The 14,881-nt window shown below is 44.2% G+C and overlaps 2 protein-coding genes across 6 annotated transcripts in view; one reads left to right on the plus strand and one right to left on the minus strand.

The window, feature by feature from the left end:
- The window catches only part of GTF3C1 (general transcription factor IIIC subunit 1), a 79,089-nt gene extending 78,716 nt beyond the window's left edge, over positions 1-373 (minus strand). For all 3 annotated transcript variants that reach the window (XR_012647733.1, XM_075010737.1, XM_075010736.1), the window contains exon 1: positions 143-373. Coding sequence is in view for 2 of the 3 variants with exons in the window: in XM_075010737.1 (XP_074866838.1) it covers positions 143-363 (221 nt within the window). In the remaining variant the exon portion in view is untranslated. The remainder of the gene's footprint in view (positions 1-142) is intronic.
- Positions 374-548: 175 nt separating this feature from the next.
- KATNIP (katanin interacting protein) overlaps positions 549-14,881 on the plus strand; it is a 119,792-nt gene continuing 105,459 nt past the window's right edge. For all 3 annotated transcript variants that reach the window (XM_075010939.1, XM_075010940.1, XM_075010941.1), the window contains exons 1-4: positions 549-586; positions 4,141-4,217; positions 8,883-9,052; positions 10,656-10,750. In XM_075010939.1, coding sequence (XP_074867040.1) covers positions 4,156-4,217; positions 8,883-9,052; positions 10,656-10,750 — 327 coding nt within the window. In that variant the 5' untranslated portion in view covers positions 549-586; positions 4,141-4,155. The remainder of the gene's footprint in view (positions 587-4,140; positions 4,218-8,882; positions 9,053-10,655; positions 10,751-14,881) is intronic.

Here is a 14,881-nt window from a genome sequence, read left to right on the forward strand (position 1 = left end):
GGCGGGAGGTACAGCAGTGTGAGCCACCAGTCTGCAGGGGTGTCACAGCCTCTCCCCTCTCCGGCCTGCAGCCCAGAGTGCCACGACCCCCACGTCCCACCCAATCAGCTCCCCTCCCCCCACCCTCACGGCCGCCCCTCACCGATCGTGCAGGCGGAGCGGGGGCCGCTCGCGCGGTAACAGGTAGAAGCTGAGGCCGGGCTGGGCGCTCAGGGCAGCCCACAGGAGCTGCTGGGTGGCGGGCTCCAGAGACAGCGGGAAGGGCGGGACGCGGTTACTCAGCCGGTACCATAAGGTGCCCAGCGTGATCCCATCAAGACCTTCCAGGGCTACCTCATCCAGCAGCACCCACAGCGCCTCCATCCCGCCTCCCCTCACTGCGCCTGCGCCTGCGCCGCTCCCTCCTGGCAAACCCTGCGCCCATTCGAGGGGGGCAACACGGCGCCTGCGCCCCGCTCTTACGTCACAAAGCCTAGTCGCGCCGGAAGTGAGGTTTTCCGGTCGCGAGTCGCTGCGGTAACCAAGGGAACCAGTAAACAGGGAGGGTGGCGGACCTCCGTATTGCCGCTGGCGGGAAAAAGACACGGTGCGGTGCGGACGGAGAGGCTCCGGGGTGACGCGTCGGAGGGGCAGGGACCGGGGCCGGAGAGGGAGGCCCCCAGCTGGCCTAAGGGGAGCGGCGTGGCCTGCAGGAGAGGCGGGGAGGGTTCCGGCTGGGACGGAGACAAGGGAGGCCCACTGGCGGGCTCTGGTGCGCGTGGGCTGAGGCGCTCCGGCCTCCCTCTAGCTGTGCTTGTGCTGCCCTGGCCCCGCCCCTGGAACAGCGGTCGGTGCTCCGCTTAAAAGCGAGGCTGAGGAGTTGGCGCTTCGCCTCAGCCCCAGACCGCAGCTTTTCAGGGGCTCCGACAATGCCGCCTGGTGACATGTCTGAACAGCTCCGCGCGTTTAACAGCCCCATGGGACGCGGATAGAGCTCCTCAATGAGCCTCTTCTATTACGGACCCAGCCATTGTTGTCACTCGTTTTTACATAGTTGATTTCCTAGGGTACGCTGTGGATGAACTGTTGAATTTATTTCTATTGGTGGGGGGAGTAAGAATAAGGTTGTTTTGGAGTAGCCAATATGACTTCTAATGTTCAATTGTTTATATTTTCAATACAATATGTGAATTGTAGTAAAGTTGTTAGAAATTCTAGCTCTATTACCTTGGCTGATCATTTCTGTGCCCTTTATCGGTTACATGAAAAGGAAAATAAGGGGTTCAGGTTTTATCTAAGGGCATGTCTGCTCTACAGTCTTAAACTGACCTAAATTAGATTGATGTATAGCCACCATAGTAATTACAGAGGTGGCTGAATCCACACACACTAGCTACCTTTTGTCAGTAGTGCTTTTGCTCACCAGGATCACTTCCTGTGCCTGAAGAGGGGCTGTTTGGGAAGCTGAGAGCCAGAGGTTTCAGCTCCCCGCCAGGCTTCTTGCCTTTCCCTTCTCTGCTGGTGTGGTGGTGAAGGAGACAAGAGGAAAGCCACCTGTGTTAGTCACCTCCAGCAAGGAGATTATCATCCAGCATCTGCTCATCTGCCATACTCCTGGCAGGGAATTAAGAGCCCAGGGGGACAGCCAGGTTCCAACCTGGGTGCTTTAGTGCAGCCAGGCTACCTGTCAGGAGTGAAGAACCAAGACAATGGCTGATAGCAGGCCTTTCAGCAGAGAGTCTGGACCCTGGGGACAGTAGAGCTCCCAATGGGGTGTCCAAACAGCAGTGCAAGGCGGGAGCCTGGGTAGCAGTCCAGCTTGGACTGGAGTCTAGGGAGTAACTCAGATGGGACATCAGGCTTTCTTGCCAATTGCATAGCTCTGAGCCATGGAACTGTGAAATTGACAAAACAGCCAACTGCTCATGTCAGTAAGGCAGTGTCTGTATTGACACTATATTTCTCTAAATGCACTGACATAAACCCTTTATGTTGTTGTACTAGGGCAATTACATCAGTGGAAGCAAGGCTATAGTGTGCATAGTGACGTAGTTGCTGTATGTCAGTCTAACTGTTCAGAGTCAGCCATGTCTAAGGTGTTTTTTCTGGAAGATTGTGTCGTTGGCTAATGATCTGGGAGGATCATATTCAGAGATCAATGCAGGCGAACAAAGTCCAGACTGTATTGTTTATTTTTAAAGGAAACAATATAAATCCTTAATGCAATGTGTAAATTAAGCTTCTCAGAGCACTCTAAGCAATCAAGTGGTTTAGATGCATATAGATGCTGAGGAAAGTAAACATTTTGCTTCATTGACATGTATTGGACAGGCATCAGGAGTATTACGTGAGACTATACGTATTGAGAAAGGCCTGGTAACTTGAAATATGTTCTTGTAATCTGTATTCAATTGTCAGCCTGAACACTAGCTCCTGAGGTATTGTATCTTTTGTGTTGCACATCTCTTTAAGCCTGCTTAAACAGAAACATCATGTACAATTTCAAAGGGAAGTATTGTTTCCTTCTGACAGCCAATTCTTAGAGACATGAATAGTATTTAAGATGAAGTTTACTTTAAGTGCCTGAATTGGAAGCTCCCTTAAGTGTCCCACTTTATTTTCATAGGAGTTTAAGAAGAGAAACAAAATGGTGTTATGGAGATGGAGGGTTGCTGCTGCCTCCATTCCCCAGTGACCCCCTTTCCAAGTTGTGATGCTACAACCACTTTTAGTTTTCACTTTTATTTGGAAAAAATGAAGAAAGGTGTTCACTACCATCTTTTAATTATAAACAGAGTTGTAATTGGCTGCTGGACCACAAACTGCTGCTGAAATGTTAGCTTTTATTATCTTTTCTCTAATGATTTGTTTTTTTCTTCCAGTGTTTGTTTCCTAGTTGAAGAATACTTTGAATAAACTCTTAATGCTTCCCCATTCCAAATTTTTTTCAGTTTAAAAGCAAGACAAACATTTTAAATAAAAGAGAAAGTAGCTTATTAGGATTACTCTACTAAGAATAAGACACATTAGGGTATGAAATAGTTTGCCACTAATGGACTAGCTCTTCACAATACACAGCTTATAAAAATATGTATGTGTATCTTTGGAAGATGTTCTAAACAATCTATGATTTTCTGTTCTGTGAACCTGTTCAGTTCTAATTAAAATCAAAGGAAAGAATCTGATTGATTTCAGTGGGAGTTGAATCAGCCCTGATTCATTGCTATATAATATGATTCCACTGGGAACTATATAATACAATTCAGACTACAATGTCCTGGTACTGTTTTGTCAGCTGAGATAAAATTCCTCTGTTTTTTATGTTTCAGAATTGTGAAAATATTACTGGTGCTTTCTTTTTAGTCTACTATAAATTCAGTGTATTTGGTTCACTGTTTTGTGAAAACATTTATGTTAAGCCAGCAAATAAACAATACATTCTTGCAATGCATGCCAGTAATGTAAGTTATTTAAAAAAAAAAAAAAAGGCACATTATACAATAAAAGTGTGAATTTTTCATACCTTGCAAGGTGAGAAATCTCACAGCATGCAGAGGAGAAAAATACATATTCGTTTTTAGCTTGTATATAGTGCCTGTTGTTATTCCCCTTTCCATGAAGTTGCTTACTTGTTTGTTGTAAGATTGTGCATCCCCTTGGAGTAACTAAGTTACTACTTAAGGGTTTGAAAGGAATCTAGCAAATAGTGGGCTCTACCCCTGAATAAATACATACTACGAGTATGTCTATAGTTCAGCATAATTTGTCACATGTGGGGGGCAACTAAATCACCACCCTTAGCAACATAAGTTTACACCACCTTAAGTGCTGATGTGGACAGGTGGTTTCTCCTGCTGACAGAGCTACTGCTGCTTCTGGGGGCTGGGCTAGTTAAACTGACAGGAGAGGTCTCAGTATGTTAGAGTTTACAGCTAAATGTATGCTTTGGTGCAGCGGCACTCACACATTCTCTAGTGTAGTAGTGCCCCAAACTATCTCTGCGAGGTAGTGCAGCATTGTATTGTTTTCTCTGTTGTGTTTTAGAGTTCTTCAACATTAGAATATAATCCCCTATTGCTGATGCAAAGAGACTAATCTCTAATCTTTGTGCTCTGAATTGTTTTCTTACTCCACCATTCCATTTATGTGTTCTTGTTTCAGGTTTACACTAAGGACATGGTGACTGACTTTGATGAGAAGCATGATAAGTATTTAATATTACTTCAACAAAGAAACCGGTAAGATGCAAGGTTGCTAGTACTTTTCATGTTATGGAAATGGGGATAACATTTGTATTTATTAAAACGATACTATACAATATGATGGGGGCTAATTTAGCTATAACTAATCAGGAAAGAGATCTTGGAGTTATCGTGGATAGTTCCTTGAAAACACCCACGCAGTGTGCAGAGGCAGTCAAAAAGGCAAATCGGATGTTAAGTATAGTTAAAAAAAGGGACAGAAAATAAGACAAGGAGATAAATCTATGGCACACCCACATCTTGAATACTGATTACAGATGTGGTCTCCTCACCTAAAAAAAGATATCCTGGCACTGGAAAAGGTTCAGAAAAGGGCAACTAAAATGATTAGGGGCTTGGAACAGGTCCCGGATGAGGAGAGGCTAAAAAGATTGGGACTTTTCAGTTTAGAAAAGAGGAGACTGAGGGAGGACATGATAGAGGTATATAAAATTATGGCAGGTGTGGTGAGGGTGAATAAGGAGAAGTTATTTACTTGTGCCCATAATACAAGAACTAGAGGACACCAAATGAAATTAATAAGTAGCAGGTTTAAAACTAATAAAAGAAAATTCTTTTCACTCAGTGCATAGTTAACCTGTGGAACTCCTTGCCAGAGGAGACTCTGAAGGCTAGGACTATAACAGAATTTAAGAAAGAGCTAGATAAATTCATGGCGGTTAGGTCCATAAAAGGCTGTTAGCCAAGGGTAGGAATGTTGTCCCTGGCCTCTGATTGTCAGAGGCTGGAAATGGATGGCAGGAGACAAGTCGCTTGATCGTTGTCTTCTGTCCACCCTCTCTGGGGCACCTGGCACTGGCCACTGTCAGCGGACAGGCTACTGGGCTGGATGGACCTTTGGTCTGACTCAGTATGGCCGTTCTTATGAGTGTAAAACTGGACAGCAGTGCAGCTTCTGGGAAGTGGGGAGGGTATCATATCCTACACATCAGCCCAAGGAGTAACATCTATACTGTTTTGTTTTTACTATTGTAGGGCAAGCCAGAGTCAGCTGACAGCAGGCTCTGAGACCTGGTTTGTATGTTAGGCAATTTAAACCTACCCAGAGTACTTAGTTTATTGAAAAATACAACAAACAATTAAACCTCATACAGATGCTGCTGCTTGTGTAGCCATTATTTTCTGTATTTCTCTTGTTTAATACCACTAGTGATAGAAATATTATTGTTTCATTCTCCGCACACAACTTTCTTTTTGTAGCATCATTCTTCACAGCAGCTTATTGTCACAAATATAACCTAGGCACTGAGCTGCTTCTGGGAAAGTCTTGTAGACCAAAGATCCTATTTCCAGGCAGGTATGTCCCGTGATAGAAAGGCAGGGCAAAATATGTGTTGGGGTCTTCAGTGCTATTGTGATCTGGAATTGCAAAGGATGTGGCTGAGCTGGGCAGCTGCTTGGCCCCAAGCTTGGACAGAGTAAGTAGTGGTGTTTTACCCTTTCACTTAATGTAAGAGCCAGGGATCGCCCAATGAAATTGTTAAACACCAGGATTAAAACAAATATAAGGAAGTGTGGGTTAATACATATAGTTCAGCAGCTTAATAGCGTACTTTCCTGAAGCAGGCAAAAAGATGAGGAGGTGCCCTGCTAGATGCTCTTGGAACTGTAAGAGCTAAGCTTACTAGACAGGGTTAAGGAGCCCTGCTGTGACTTAAACGTTCTTTAAAAAGACTTTAGGACAAAGCAAGAGCATCGGCTTATTTTTTTTCTTATAAGGCAAGAAAGGAACTTACAGACAACTTTAAAAAGAGTGTGCTATTTCTCTTTCTTGGGATTGCAAGAAGTATTATTGATGGGGGAAGTGGCTGGCATTGCCTTGTTGTGAGGTTTGTCTTTTCTTCATGATTCGTGTTCACTCCTTTTTCAACATTATGATAAATTTGGTACAAAATATGCCTTGGGAGGTATCAATTGAAAACTCAAAATTTGCTGATTATTGTTGTCCTGGTAAAATAAGTGTGGCAACACTGTATGCAAAATTACAAATGTCCAATGCATAAAACTATTGAAAACGAGCAGTCCTGTAGCGCCTTAAAGGCTAACAAATTTATTTATTAGGTAATGAGCCTTCATGAGTAAGACCCATTTCTCTTACCCAGAAAAGCTCATTACCTAATAAATAAAGTTGTTAGTCTTTAAGGTGCTACAGGACTGCTTGTTTTTGGGAAGCTGCAGGCTAACACTACCACCCTCTGAGACTAAAATTATTGAGACATGTTCCAAGTTTAGAAAAACCACCATTAATCCATTCTTCAGATACAAAAGGTTAGCTGATGTCCAACAGGCCACCCTGGGTAATGGTACAGTGGACCAGGGAATACGCAGCTTGTCAGTAAGAACAAGGAGACAGTCCATTTGATAAGTGGCCATTACTTGGCAGGAAAGAGGATGTGAATGAGAAATTAGGAAAGAAATAGCAGGACATTCCTATCCTCACAGACTTTGTCTCCTTAACCCCAGCTGGAGATGATTTTCGAAGAAGAAAGGTATAGGAATAGGAAACAGACACCCCGAGTTATTCCTTCCTCTTTCTGTACCCACGATAGCCACAGTGCCTCAGGAACAAAGAAAAAGCTTTGGACTGAGGGAAGGGATCCTATTTGAAAGGGATTCAGCCAGTAAGACTGCTGAAGCATGTGGTGAGAGAGACTTTTGCTAGGAATTCATTTAGCTTGTTAAGTTAGGTATTAGTTGTGCTTTATTTTCATTTTCTTGTTACCAGTTCTGACTTTTATGCCTCATTACTTGTAATCACTTAGAATCTATCTTTCTGTAGTTAACTAAGTGGCTTTATTCTTTTATCTAAGCAGTGTGCTTGGATTGAAGCCTTTGGGCAACTCCATTTTCAGTAACAAGATTCATGCATTTAATTTTTTCTATTAATAAAATAATGGACTTTATATGAGCGTGTGTTTTCCAGGAGAGAGTTGAGCAGTACACAACGCACATTTCTGGTGGAAAGGATGGGATGGGGAATTTGCTAGTGTTGCTCTGCAGTGTAATTCAAGGTTGGCTGGCTGCAGCAGTCTTGAAGTATAAGTGGGATAAATTACGTGATGGAGGCTGTGGGTGAGCAGACCAGGAGTGGTCACTCCCACAGCAAAGCAGTGCATAAAGGTACTGCACATTGGAGAACAAAGAGGATACAGCTGTCCAATAGGCCATCTTGTTCCCTGGATGATGTTACCGTGGAGTAGGGAATATGCACAGCTTGTTATTTTAGTGAACTTTACAATGTAAGCACTGGTATAATGATTTTAAGTGAGTTTCGAAAGTGGTGGCAGAAACGATTAAAAGAGGTTCCATTGTTTCCTCTTTGCTTATTTCGGGTGAGAGAATTAGAGTAAGACACGAAAATGATTGGTGAAACAACTGCAAAGTTTAGAGATGGCCAGACTGAAAAGAGAAGAAAAAGAACACCAGCACCAGAAGTGGTTGGTAGAAATGAGGCTGAAAGAAGCAGCTGCTGCAGTACTGATGCTGAGGTGGGAAGAACATACCCACTGAAAAATAAAGGAAATGAATCAAGAAGAAGCTGAGGAGAAGGAGAAAAAAATGCAATATAGAATGGATAGAAAAACATGGGAAAATCCCAACATCTCTTTCCAGTTGAGGAACCATACCTGGGACCAGTTTATGTCCTGAATAGAAGGCGACAGACTGCATTGAGGAGTAGTTCACCACTTTTGAAAAGTACATGAAGCTCATAAGATTGCTGAGGACAAGAAAGTCCTCAAACCAGTTGTAAAACTCTTAAAGCTTTGATTTATTTAATGAAATGCAAATTCAGGGAAGCCACATACAGAGGGGTACAAACTCCAGTGTAAAGGAAAGATCAGTAGGGATGTAAAGTTCAGGCTCCGTGAGGGAGCCCAGGCTGAGGAAAGGGTTCAGGCTCTGGAAGGAAATTAGATTTTTAAAAATCCCTCATTTCGACCAACAGGATTTTGGGGGGTCAGGACAAGTCTGACTCATGATTTTTGAGCTTTCAGGGCTGCAGTACAGTGTAATACACACTACTGGTGGAGCACTGTCAGATGAATGTTATGTGTAGAAAACTAAATGCACACACATCTGTTTTGACTGATCTTTCAACTTTGCTAAATCCAAACTGATATTTATTGGATTGCTGGAAAAAAACTCAGGGAATTTGGGATGATCTCCCTGCCAAATGTTAGCCTTCCCCTGTCTCTGTCAGAACTGTGGAAGATTTTTATATTTTAAAGTCACAAAATTATTAGTAGAAAGTTTTGACTTTTAGTGGCCATTCTTGAAAACAGCTCATCAACTTAAAAAAGAGATTTTTGAGTGAGGGTTTCAGAAATAAATTGCTTGCTGAGTTGACCACAAATATTCTAACTTTCAGTTAAAATATAAAACTTTGAAAAATTTATAAGGGGCTAAATATGATCTCTTAGAATGGACTGCTTGGGCAGTCTTAGTATAGGTGTCCCAGTGTCTGTCATTATAAAAAAAAACAGTACAAATAGAACAGCTCCTGGAAGTTATGCTTTGAAAGCTTTTATGATTCAGATTATGAATATTTTCTATTCTTCTACACCCAAGCAGTATATATTTTTCATTAATTCATATATAATTCTCTGAAAATTGTATTAATTCCTGTCTTTTCTATTTTAGGATATTGAGACATTTGAAAAGAAAGGACCCCATGCAAATCAAACTAGAGCATTTAGAAAAAGGATTTTCTCTCTATATAAATGGAGCTAATTCAGATTCAAGAAACTATCGCAGAAAACCCAGATTTCAGGAATACTTTAGATGTGGTTCCCAGACTTCAAGGATAAATGGTGAGATAAAAGTGATAGTTACTCAATATCTTACAACAGTAAGGATATGATTACACAGTAAAGTTATCCCAGAATAACAGCAGTTATTTCAAAATAACTTTGCACTCATCTACGTTATGCATACACTATTTCAAAATAAGATTGAAATAGCAGGTGGGTTATTTCAAAATCTGTAAACCTCATTTCTTGAGAAATAGCCCCGATTTTGAAATAGTTATTTTGCGATAGGTGCTGTTAGGATGCAGGATATCACTTATTTTGAAATAACTATTTTGAAATAAACGTCATCCTGGCTATGTCTACGCTAGCCCCACCCCCTTTCGAAAGGGGGATTCTAATGATACACTTTGGGGTATGCTAATGAGGCACTGCAATGAATATGCAGCACCTCATTAGTATAACACTGGCCACAGCACTTCAAGAGTGCTGCTTTCGATCGCATGCGGCTCGTCTACATGGGGTCCTTTCTGAAAGGACCCCGCACACTTCGAAATCCCCTTATTCCTATTTGGTTATAGGAATAAGGCAATTTCTAAGTGTGCGGGGTCCTTTCAAAAAGGACCCCGTGTAGATGAGCTGCGTGCGATCTAACGCAGCACCCTAGAAATGCTGTGGCTGCCGTTATGCTAATGACGTGCTGCATATTCATTGCAGCACCTTATTAGCATATCCCAAAGTATCTTATTAGCACCCCCCTTTTGAAAGTGGGGGGGCTAGTGTAGACATAGCCCCTGTGTCTTAATATCACTAATTTTGGTAGCCGTGTTAGTCTGGATCTGTAACAGCAATGAAGGGTCCTGTGGCACCTTATAGACTAGCAGAAAAGTTTTGAGCATGAGTTTTCGTGAGCACAGACTCACTTCATCACGAAAGCTCATGCTCGAAACTTTTCTGTTAGTCTATAAGGTGCCACAGGACCCTTTGTTGCTATTTTGAAATAGTGCTTGCAGCCAGTGCTGGCCAGGAATGGAATAGGGGTAGGCACAGACAAGTTCATTGATGCTAAGGGTTGGTGGTAGTGAAGTTCCTCAGAAACCTGTCTACCCCCAGGGAGCATCACACTTTTGTAACTTTTTATGGGACATTAAAATAAAAAAAAGTACCTCAGAACTTGGGAGCCTTATAAACTTTCTGAAAGAGCTCCACACCTTATATGGCTAAGTCTACACTACAGAGATCTTTCGAAAGAAGCTCTTCTGCTGGAAGAGCTTCTTTCGAAAGAGTGCGCCCCCACACAAAAAAGCAGATCAAAAGAGTGATCTGCTCTTTTGAAATAGAACGTCCACACAGCCCCCACTCTTTCAAAAGAACAGGTCAGGGGTCAAAAATGAAGACTGTTCTTTCAAAAGCAGCGTACTGCAGAGTGTCTACGCACGTTTCCTTTCGAAAGGGGGCACTCTTCCTGAAATGGGAAAGGAAAAATAACTTCAAAAGGAGCACCACATTCTTTCAATTTACATTCTAAAGAATGCTTTTTGTGTGTAGATGCTCCATTGGCTCTCTTGAAAGAGCCCCCTTCTTTGGAAAAATCTTTCAAAAGAACTTGCTCGTGTAGACGCAGACTATGTGTTATCTGTTCGATTGCTCCTTACTCCTGTTTCAGATTTTGGTGCAGCAGCCCAACTAAAAGAAGTAAAACTGCAAGGACGCAGCACACAGACCGCACCAAGCAAAATCCAGCGTAAAGGATGGCATCAGGTATGGCATGACGGGAGAATGCATCTTTGAGTTGTTTTGGGGCAGCAACACATTTGTTGGGAGGCCCTATCCTGAGCCTCACTAAAGCCGCTAGTCCCGCAGTGTTACACAGGGAGAAGCTGTGCAGTCCGTTTAGCCTGAGCACTGATCAGTAGGAAGCTCTTACATTACTGAATTAAAGAGAAATAGTAGCATGTACTCAATTTATGATGTTCAACTTCTGGTTAAAGGCGCTTAGGACATGAATTGACACTCTGATTCTACTTTACAATATTGTTTTTTGACTTTATGACACTGCATGGTCCCACAGTGGAGTGGATTGGGGTTCCAAGTTACAATGTTTCAATTTACGATACAATTTTCAGGAACCATTTGTGTTGTAAATCTGAGGACTGCTGGTAGTGGATATTTCTTTGCTGTGCGAGAATATAAGTATCAGAGGGGTAGCCATGTTAGTCTGTATCCACAAAAAGAATGAAGTCCTGTGGCACTTTATAGACTAACACATTTTTTGGAGGATCAGCTTTTGTGGGCAAAGACCCACTTTAAATGCATCTGATGAAGCGAGTATTTGCCCACGAAAGCTTATGCTGTAAAAATCTGTTAGTCTATGAAGTGCCACAGGAGTTCATTGCTTTCATGGGAGGATAGTGGTTGTCAGCCCAGCTCTTGTTTACTCAAAAGGAAAAAACGGTATTATTGGAAAAAATCATGGGAGTTTTAATCACTGATGGTAACAGGATCAGATTCTGGCTACGTCTTCATTTGCAGGAAGATCAACACCACAACGGTCGATCGCCCAGAGTTTGATTTAACACATCTGGTAGAGATATGCTGAATCAAACTCACAGGGCTTGTCTACACTACCTCCCTACTTCAAAGGGAGGATAGTAAGTAGGGTGTTGGGAGTTTATCAATGAAGTGCTGCGCTGCATATGCAGTACTTCATTAAGCAAATTCCCCTCTGCAGCAACTTTGAAGTTTTAAACTTTGAAGTACCGGCTCGTGTCTGGCTGCAGCTCACCTGCTGGTACTTCCAAGTGCCCCGGGTACTTCGAAATCCCTTTACTCCTTTTGAGGAGGCTAGACATGAGGGAGTCACTTGTACGTTTTTTCCACTTACATAGGGTCCAGAGGAAATGACAAATAGATCCAGACTATTGAGACTGGCTTGATTCTAGCAGCCCAGTGTCTTTAGTATCATTTTTTGCCATCATCATTGTGTGTTTCTATCCTGTTTCTCACTTATTACCAGACTTTGTATCTGTCAATCACCTTTGCACGTTTGGCCCATAATTTTTAAAATTATTTTATTATTTGACGATACGTACAGGGAAACCTTCAGCCTATTTAGTTTCTCTGATCTAGAGACTTGATAGGCTTTTCCTCTAAAATGGCTAGTAAGAGAAATGAGATAAATGGTTGTAAGTTTAGCTTTAAGTTGTTAAACAAACCTAACTACCAAAACAAATGAACAAAAAAACAAGCCACGAGTACCTCCTGTATCAGTCCAGTACTAGCAGGTTTGTAGCATTCTGTTCCATTACTTTCTTTTCTGGAACCTGCTTTTCTCTTGTGAGGTCAAATGATCTTTAAAAGTAAAGTGAAGGTAGAGAGAATCCATTGCATCCCTACACAACTGCTTTGATTGTTGATTACTCTCACTGTTAAGCATTTGTATTTTGTGTCTAATCTGAATTTGTGTAACTCAGGGGTCTGCAACCAAAACTGCAAGAAGATCCATTTTTTTCAAATTCAGTTACAAAATCAATCCTTTAAGAGCCGCAATGCACGTGAATACGACACAGTCTTTAATAAATAACCTCAAACTGTGCTTTTTATCATCTCTATTTTAAGAACAGCGCACACACAATGATTTGTACCCGTTAGAAAGTTAAGTTACCCCCATCTCCAGGCTTTACTTCCCATCCTGCAGACACGCCTCCGATCCCCAGGGTTAACTCTCCTGAACCCCAACCTCCCCCCACCCTGCCTGCTCCCAGGCTTAACCCCTCTGAGCCCCAACCTTCCCCCACCACCCGCAGACTTAACTTGCGTCAGTGTGCACAGTTCTGCAGCAGTGGCCGCTGCTGCCACCTCCCCCTGCTGCTCCCCACCATCTCTTCCTCGGTGTGGCTGTGCAGCTCTACCAGAGGCAGGCTCGGTCACCCTTCCACCAGCTTTCCTGCCGAGTTAGACTTACCCCACCTGGGGTGGTTCTCTGCCCAGCTAGCTGTTGCTTCCAGGCTCTCTTCCACAACTGGCTGCTGCCGTTTAAACAAAAACGTAAATTCAGTTGACTTAACAGCAGGCAACTGAATTTAGATTTTTGTTTAAGCAGCAGCAGCAGCCTCTAGAACCACAAGAGGAGTCAGTGGTGGCAGTGCTCAGGGTCACAAGTGGCTCCTTAAAGAGCTGCATGTGGCTCCAGACCCCTGGTCTACCTGTAACTTCCAGCCGTTGGATTGTCTGACCTTATCTGTCTGCCAACTTAGAATCCTCTGCTATCAAACATCTCTTCCCCATTGTCCCTTGTAGGCAGTGGCAGGTTTAGAGGTAGTGGGGGCCTGTGCTCAGCTTCATTTTCAGCTCCCTCTCCCTCCCCTCGACACGGCCCTCCCCACCCATTTTTCATTACTTCCACTTGCTATATTATAAGTAATAGGAAATAAATGAAAACAAAGTGAGGTACCTTGATTGAAGCAGGGAGGCAGGCTTTGGGAGGGAGTTTGGGTTACAGGCTGTGGGCTAGGCAGTGGGTTAGAGTGTGTAGGGTCTGGGCTGGGGCTGGGGTATGGGAGGCATCATGAGAGTGGCACTCACTTTGGGTGGCATGGCTCCCAAAGCAACTGGTACACTCCTTTAGCAGGGCTTCCTAGGGATGGGGAGGGGAGGCAGAGCTGTCCTACCCGTAGGATGAGGTCAGGCAGCCACCTCAGGCCCTGCACTTTTGGGGGCCCCGCAGCAGCTGCCCCAGCTGTCCTATGGATGGGAGTGGGGAGGATTATCTGGGGCAGAGTGGGGGCAAGTGGCAGCAGTAGCAGGGGTTGGCACCCCTCAACCTTCCCCCACCCCATGCGGTCACCATGTGGCGTGAGCGGCAGCCTGCTCCACTCCACTCTGCCACAGCCTCCTGTCCCGCTGAGCCCTGCTTCTCCATGGCAGTGGAAAGTGGCCTCCGCTCCCAGTTCCCAGCAGAGAAACAATGCTCAGTGGGCTGGCAGGGCACAGTGGAGCAGAGCAGACTGCTGCTCACACTGTGGGTGACAGCTGGGCTGAGAGGCGGCAACCTGCTGCTGCTGCTTCTGCCTGTTGCTGCTGCTATCCCCTATCCTGGTAATCCCCAGCCAGACTGGTTGGGGAGAGAGCCAGGGAGCAGGTCATGAGCAGAGCAGGGAATGGGCATGACCTGCAGTGTGTATCGGGGAAGGGGGTTGGCTAGCCCTCCTGTGCCTGAATGGCCATGAGAGGAGTGATCTCTTTTGCACCATAGCCCACAGGTGGCACCCCCGCCCTTAGCTTGACTGCAGTTCCAGGCCAATGGGAGCTGGATAGTGAGCAACACATGGAGAAGCCTGATAGAGGCCACTGGAAAATGCCATTTGCTTCTGTGGGTGGTGTAGCCTGGAAGGAGGGAGGCAGAGCAGATGAAGAGCCAACTTAGCTTTGCTGAGCTGCTGCTGGCATGTCTCTGCAAACCCGTCGGAGGAAGGGGGAACAGCGGATCTCTGTGTACAGCCCGGGGTGAGGGCAGTGTGTGCAAAGCTGCCATCCTCCCAACTAAGGGCTCGTAGAGGCATACCAGCAGCCAGCCACATCCAAGAGCAGCATAGGGCCACTGGCCTCGGCCTGCCTGAGCCCTGCTATGCTGTTGTTGGGCCCCATACCACCGCATATTTGTGTTTAAGGGTAAATCCACTTCTACGTATTTGTATAGAATGACCAAATCACCACCTAATCTTCTCTTGAGTGAACTAAATAGATTGTGCATTTTAAGTCTGTCACTCTAAAGTCTGATTTCCCAACCTCAATTCATACCTCGGTGCATGTTTCTGTACCCTCTCTAATTTTTTCATCCTCCTCCTTGACACTGGTGCAGTCCGATTGATTCAGCCCTCTAGTGCAAATGCA

Source organism: Carettochelys insculpta, chromosome 16, assembly GCF_033958435.1.
Source record: "Carettochelys insculpta isolate YL-2023 chromosome 16, ASM3395843v1, whole genome shotgun sequence".
In the NCBI taxonomy this organism is placed as follows: domain Eukaryota; kingdom Metazoa; phylum Chordata; order Testudines; family Carettochelyidae; genus Carettochelys; species Carettochelys insculpta.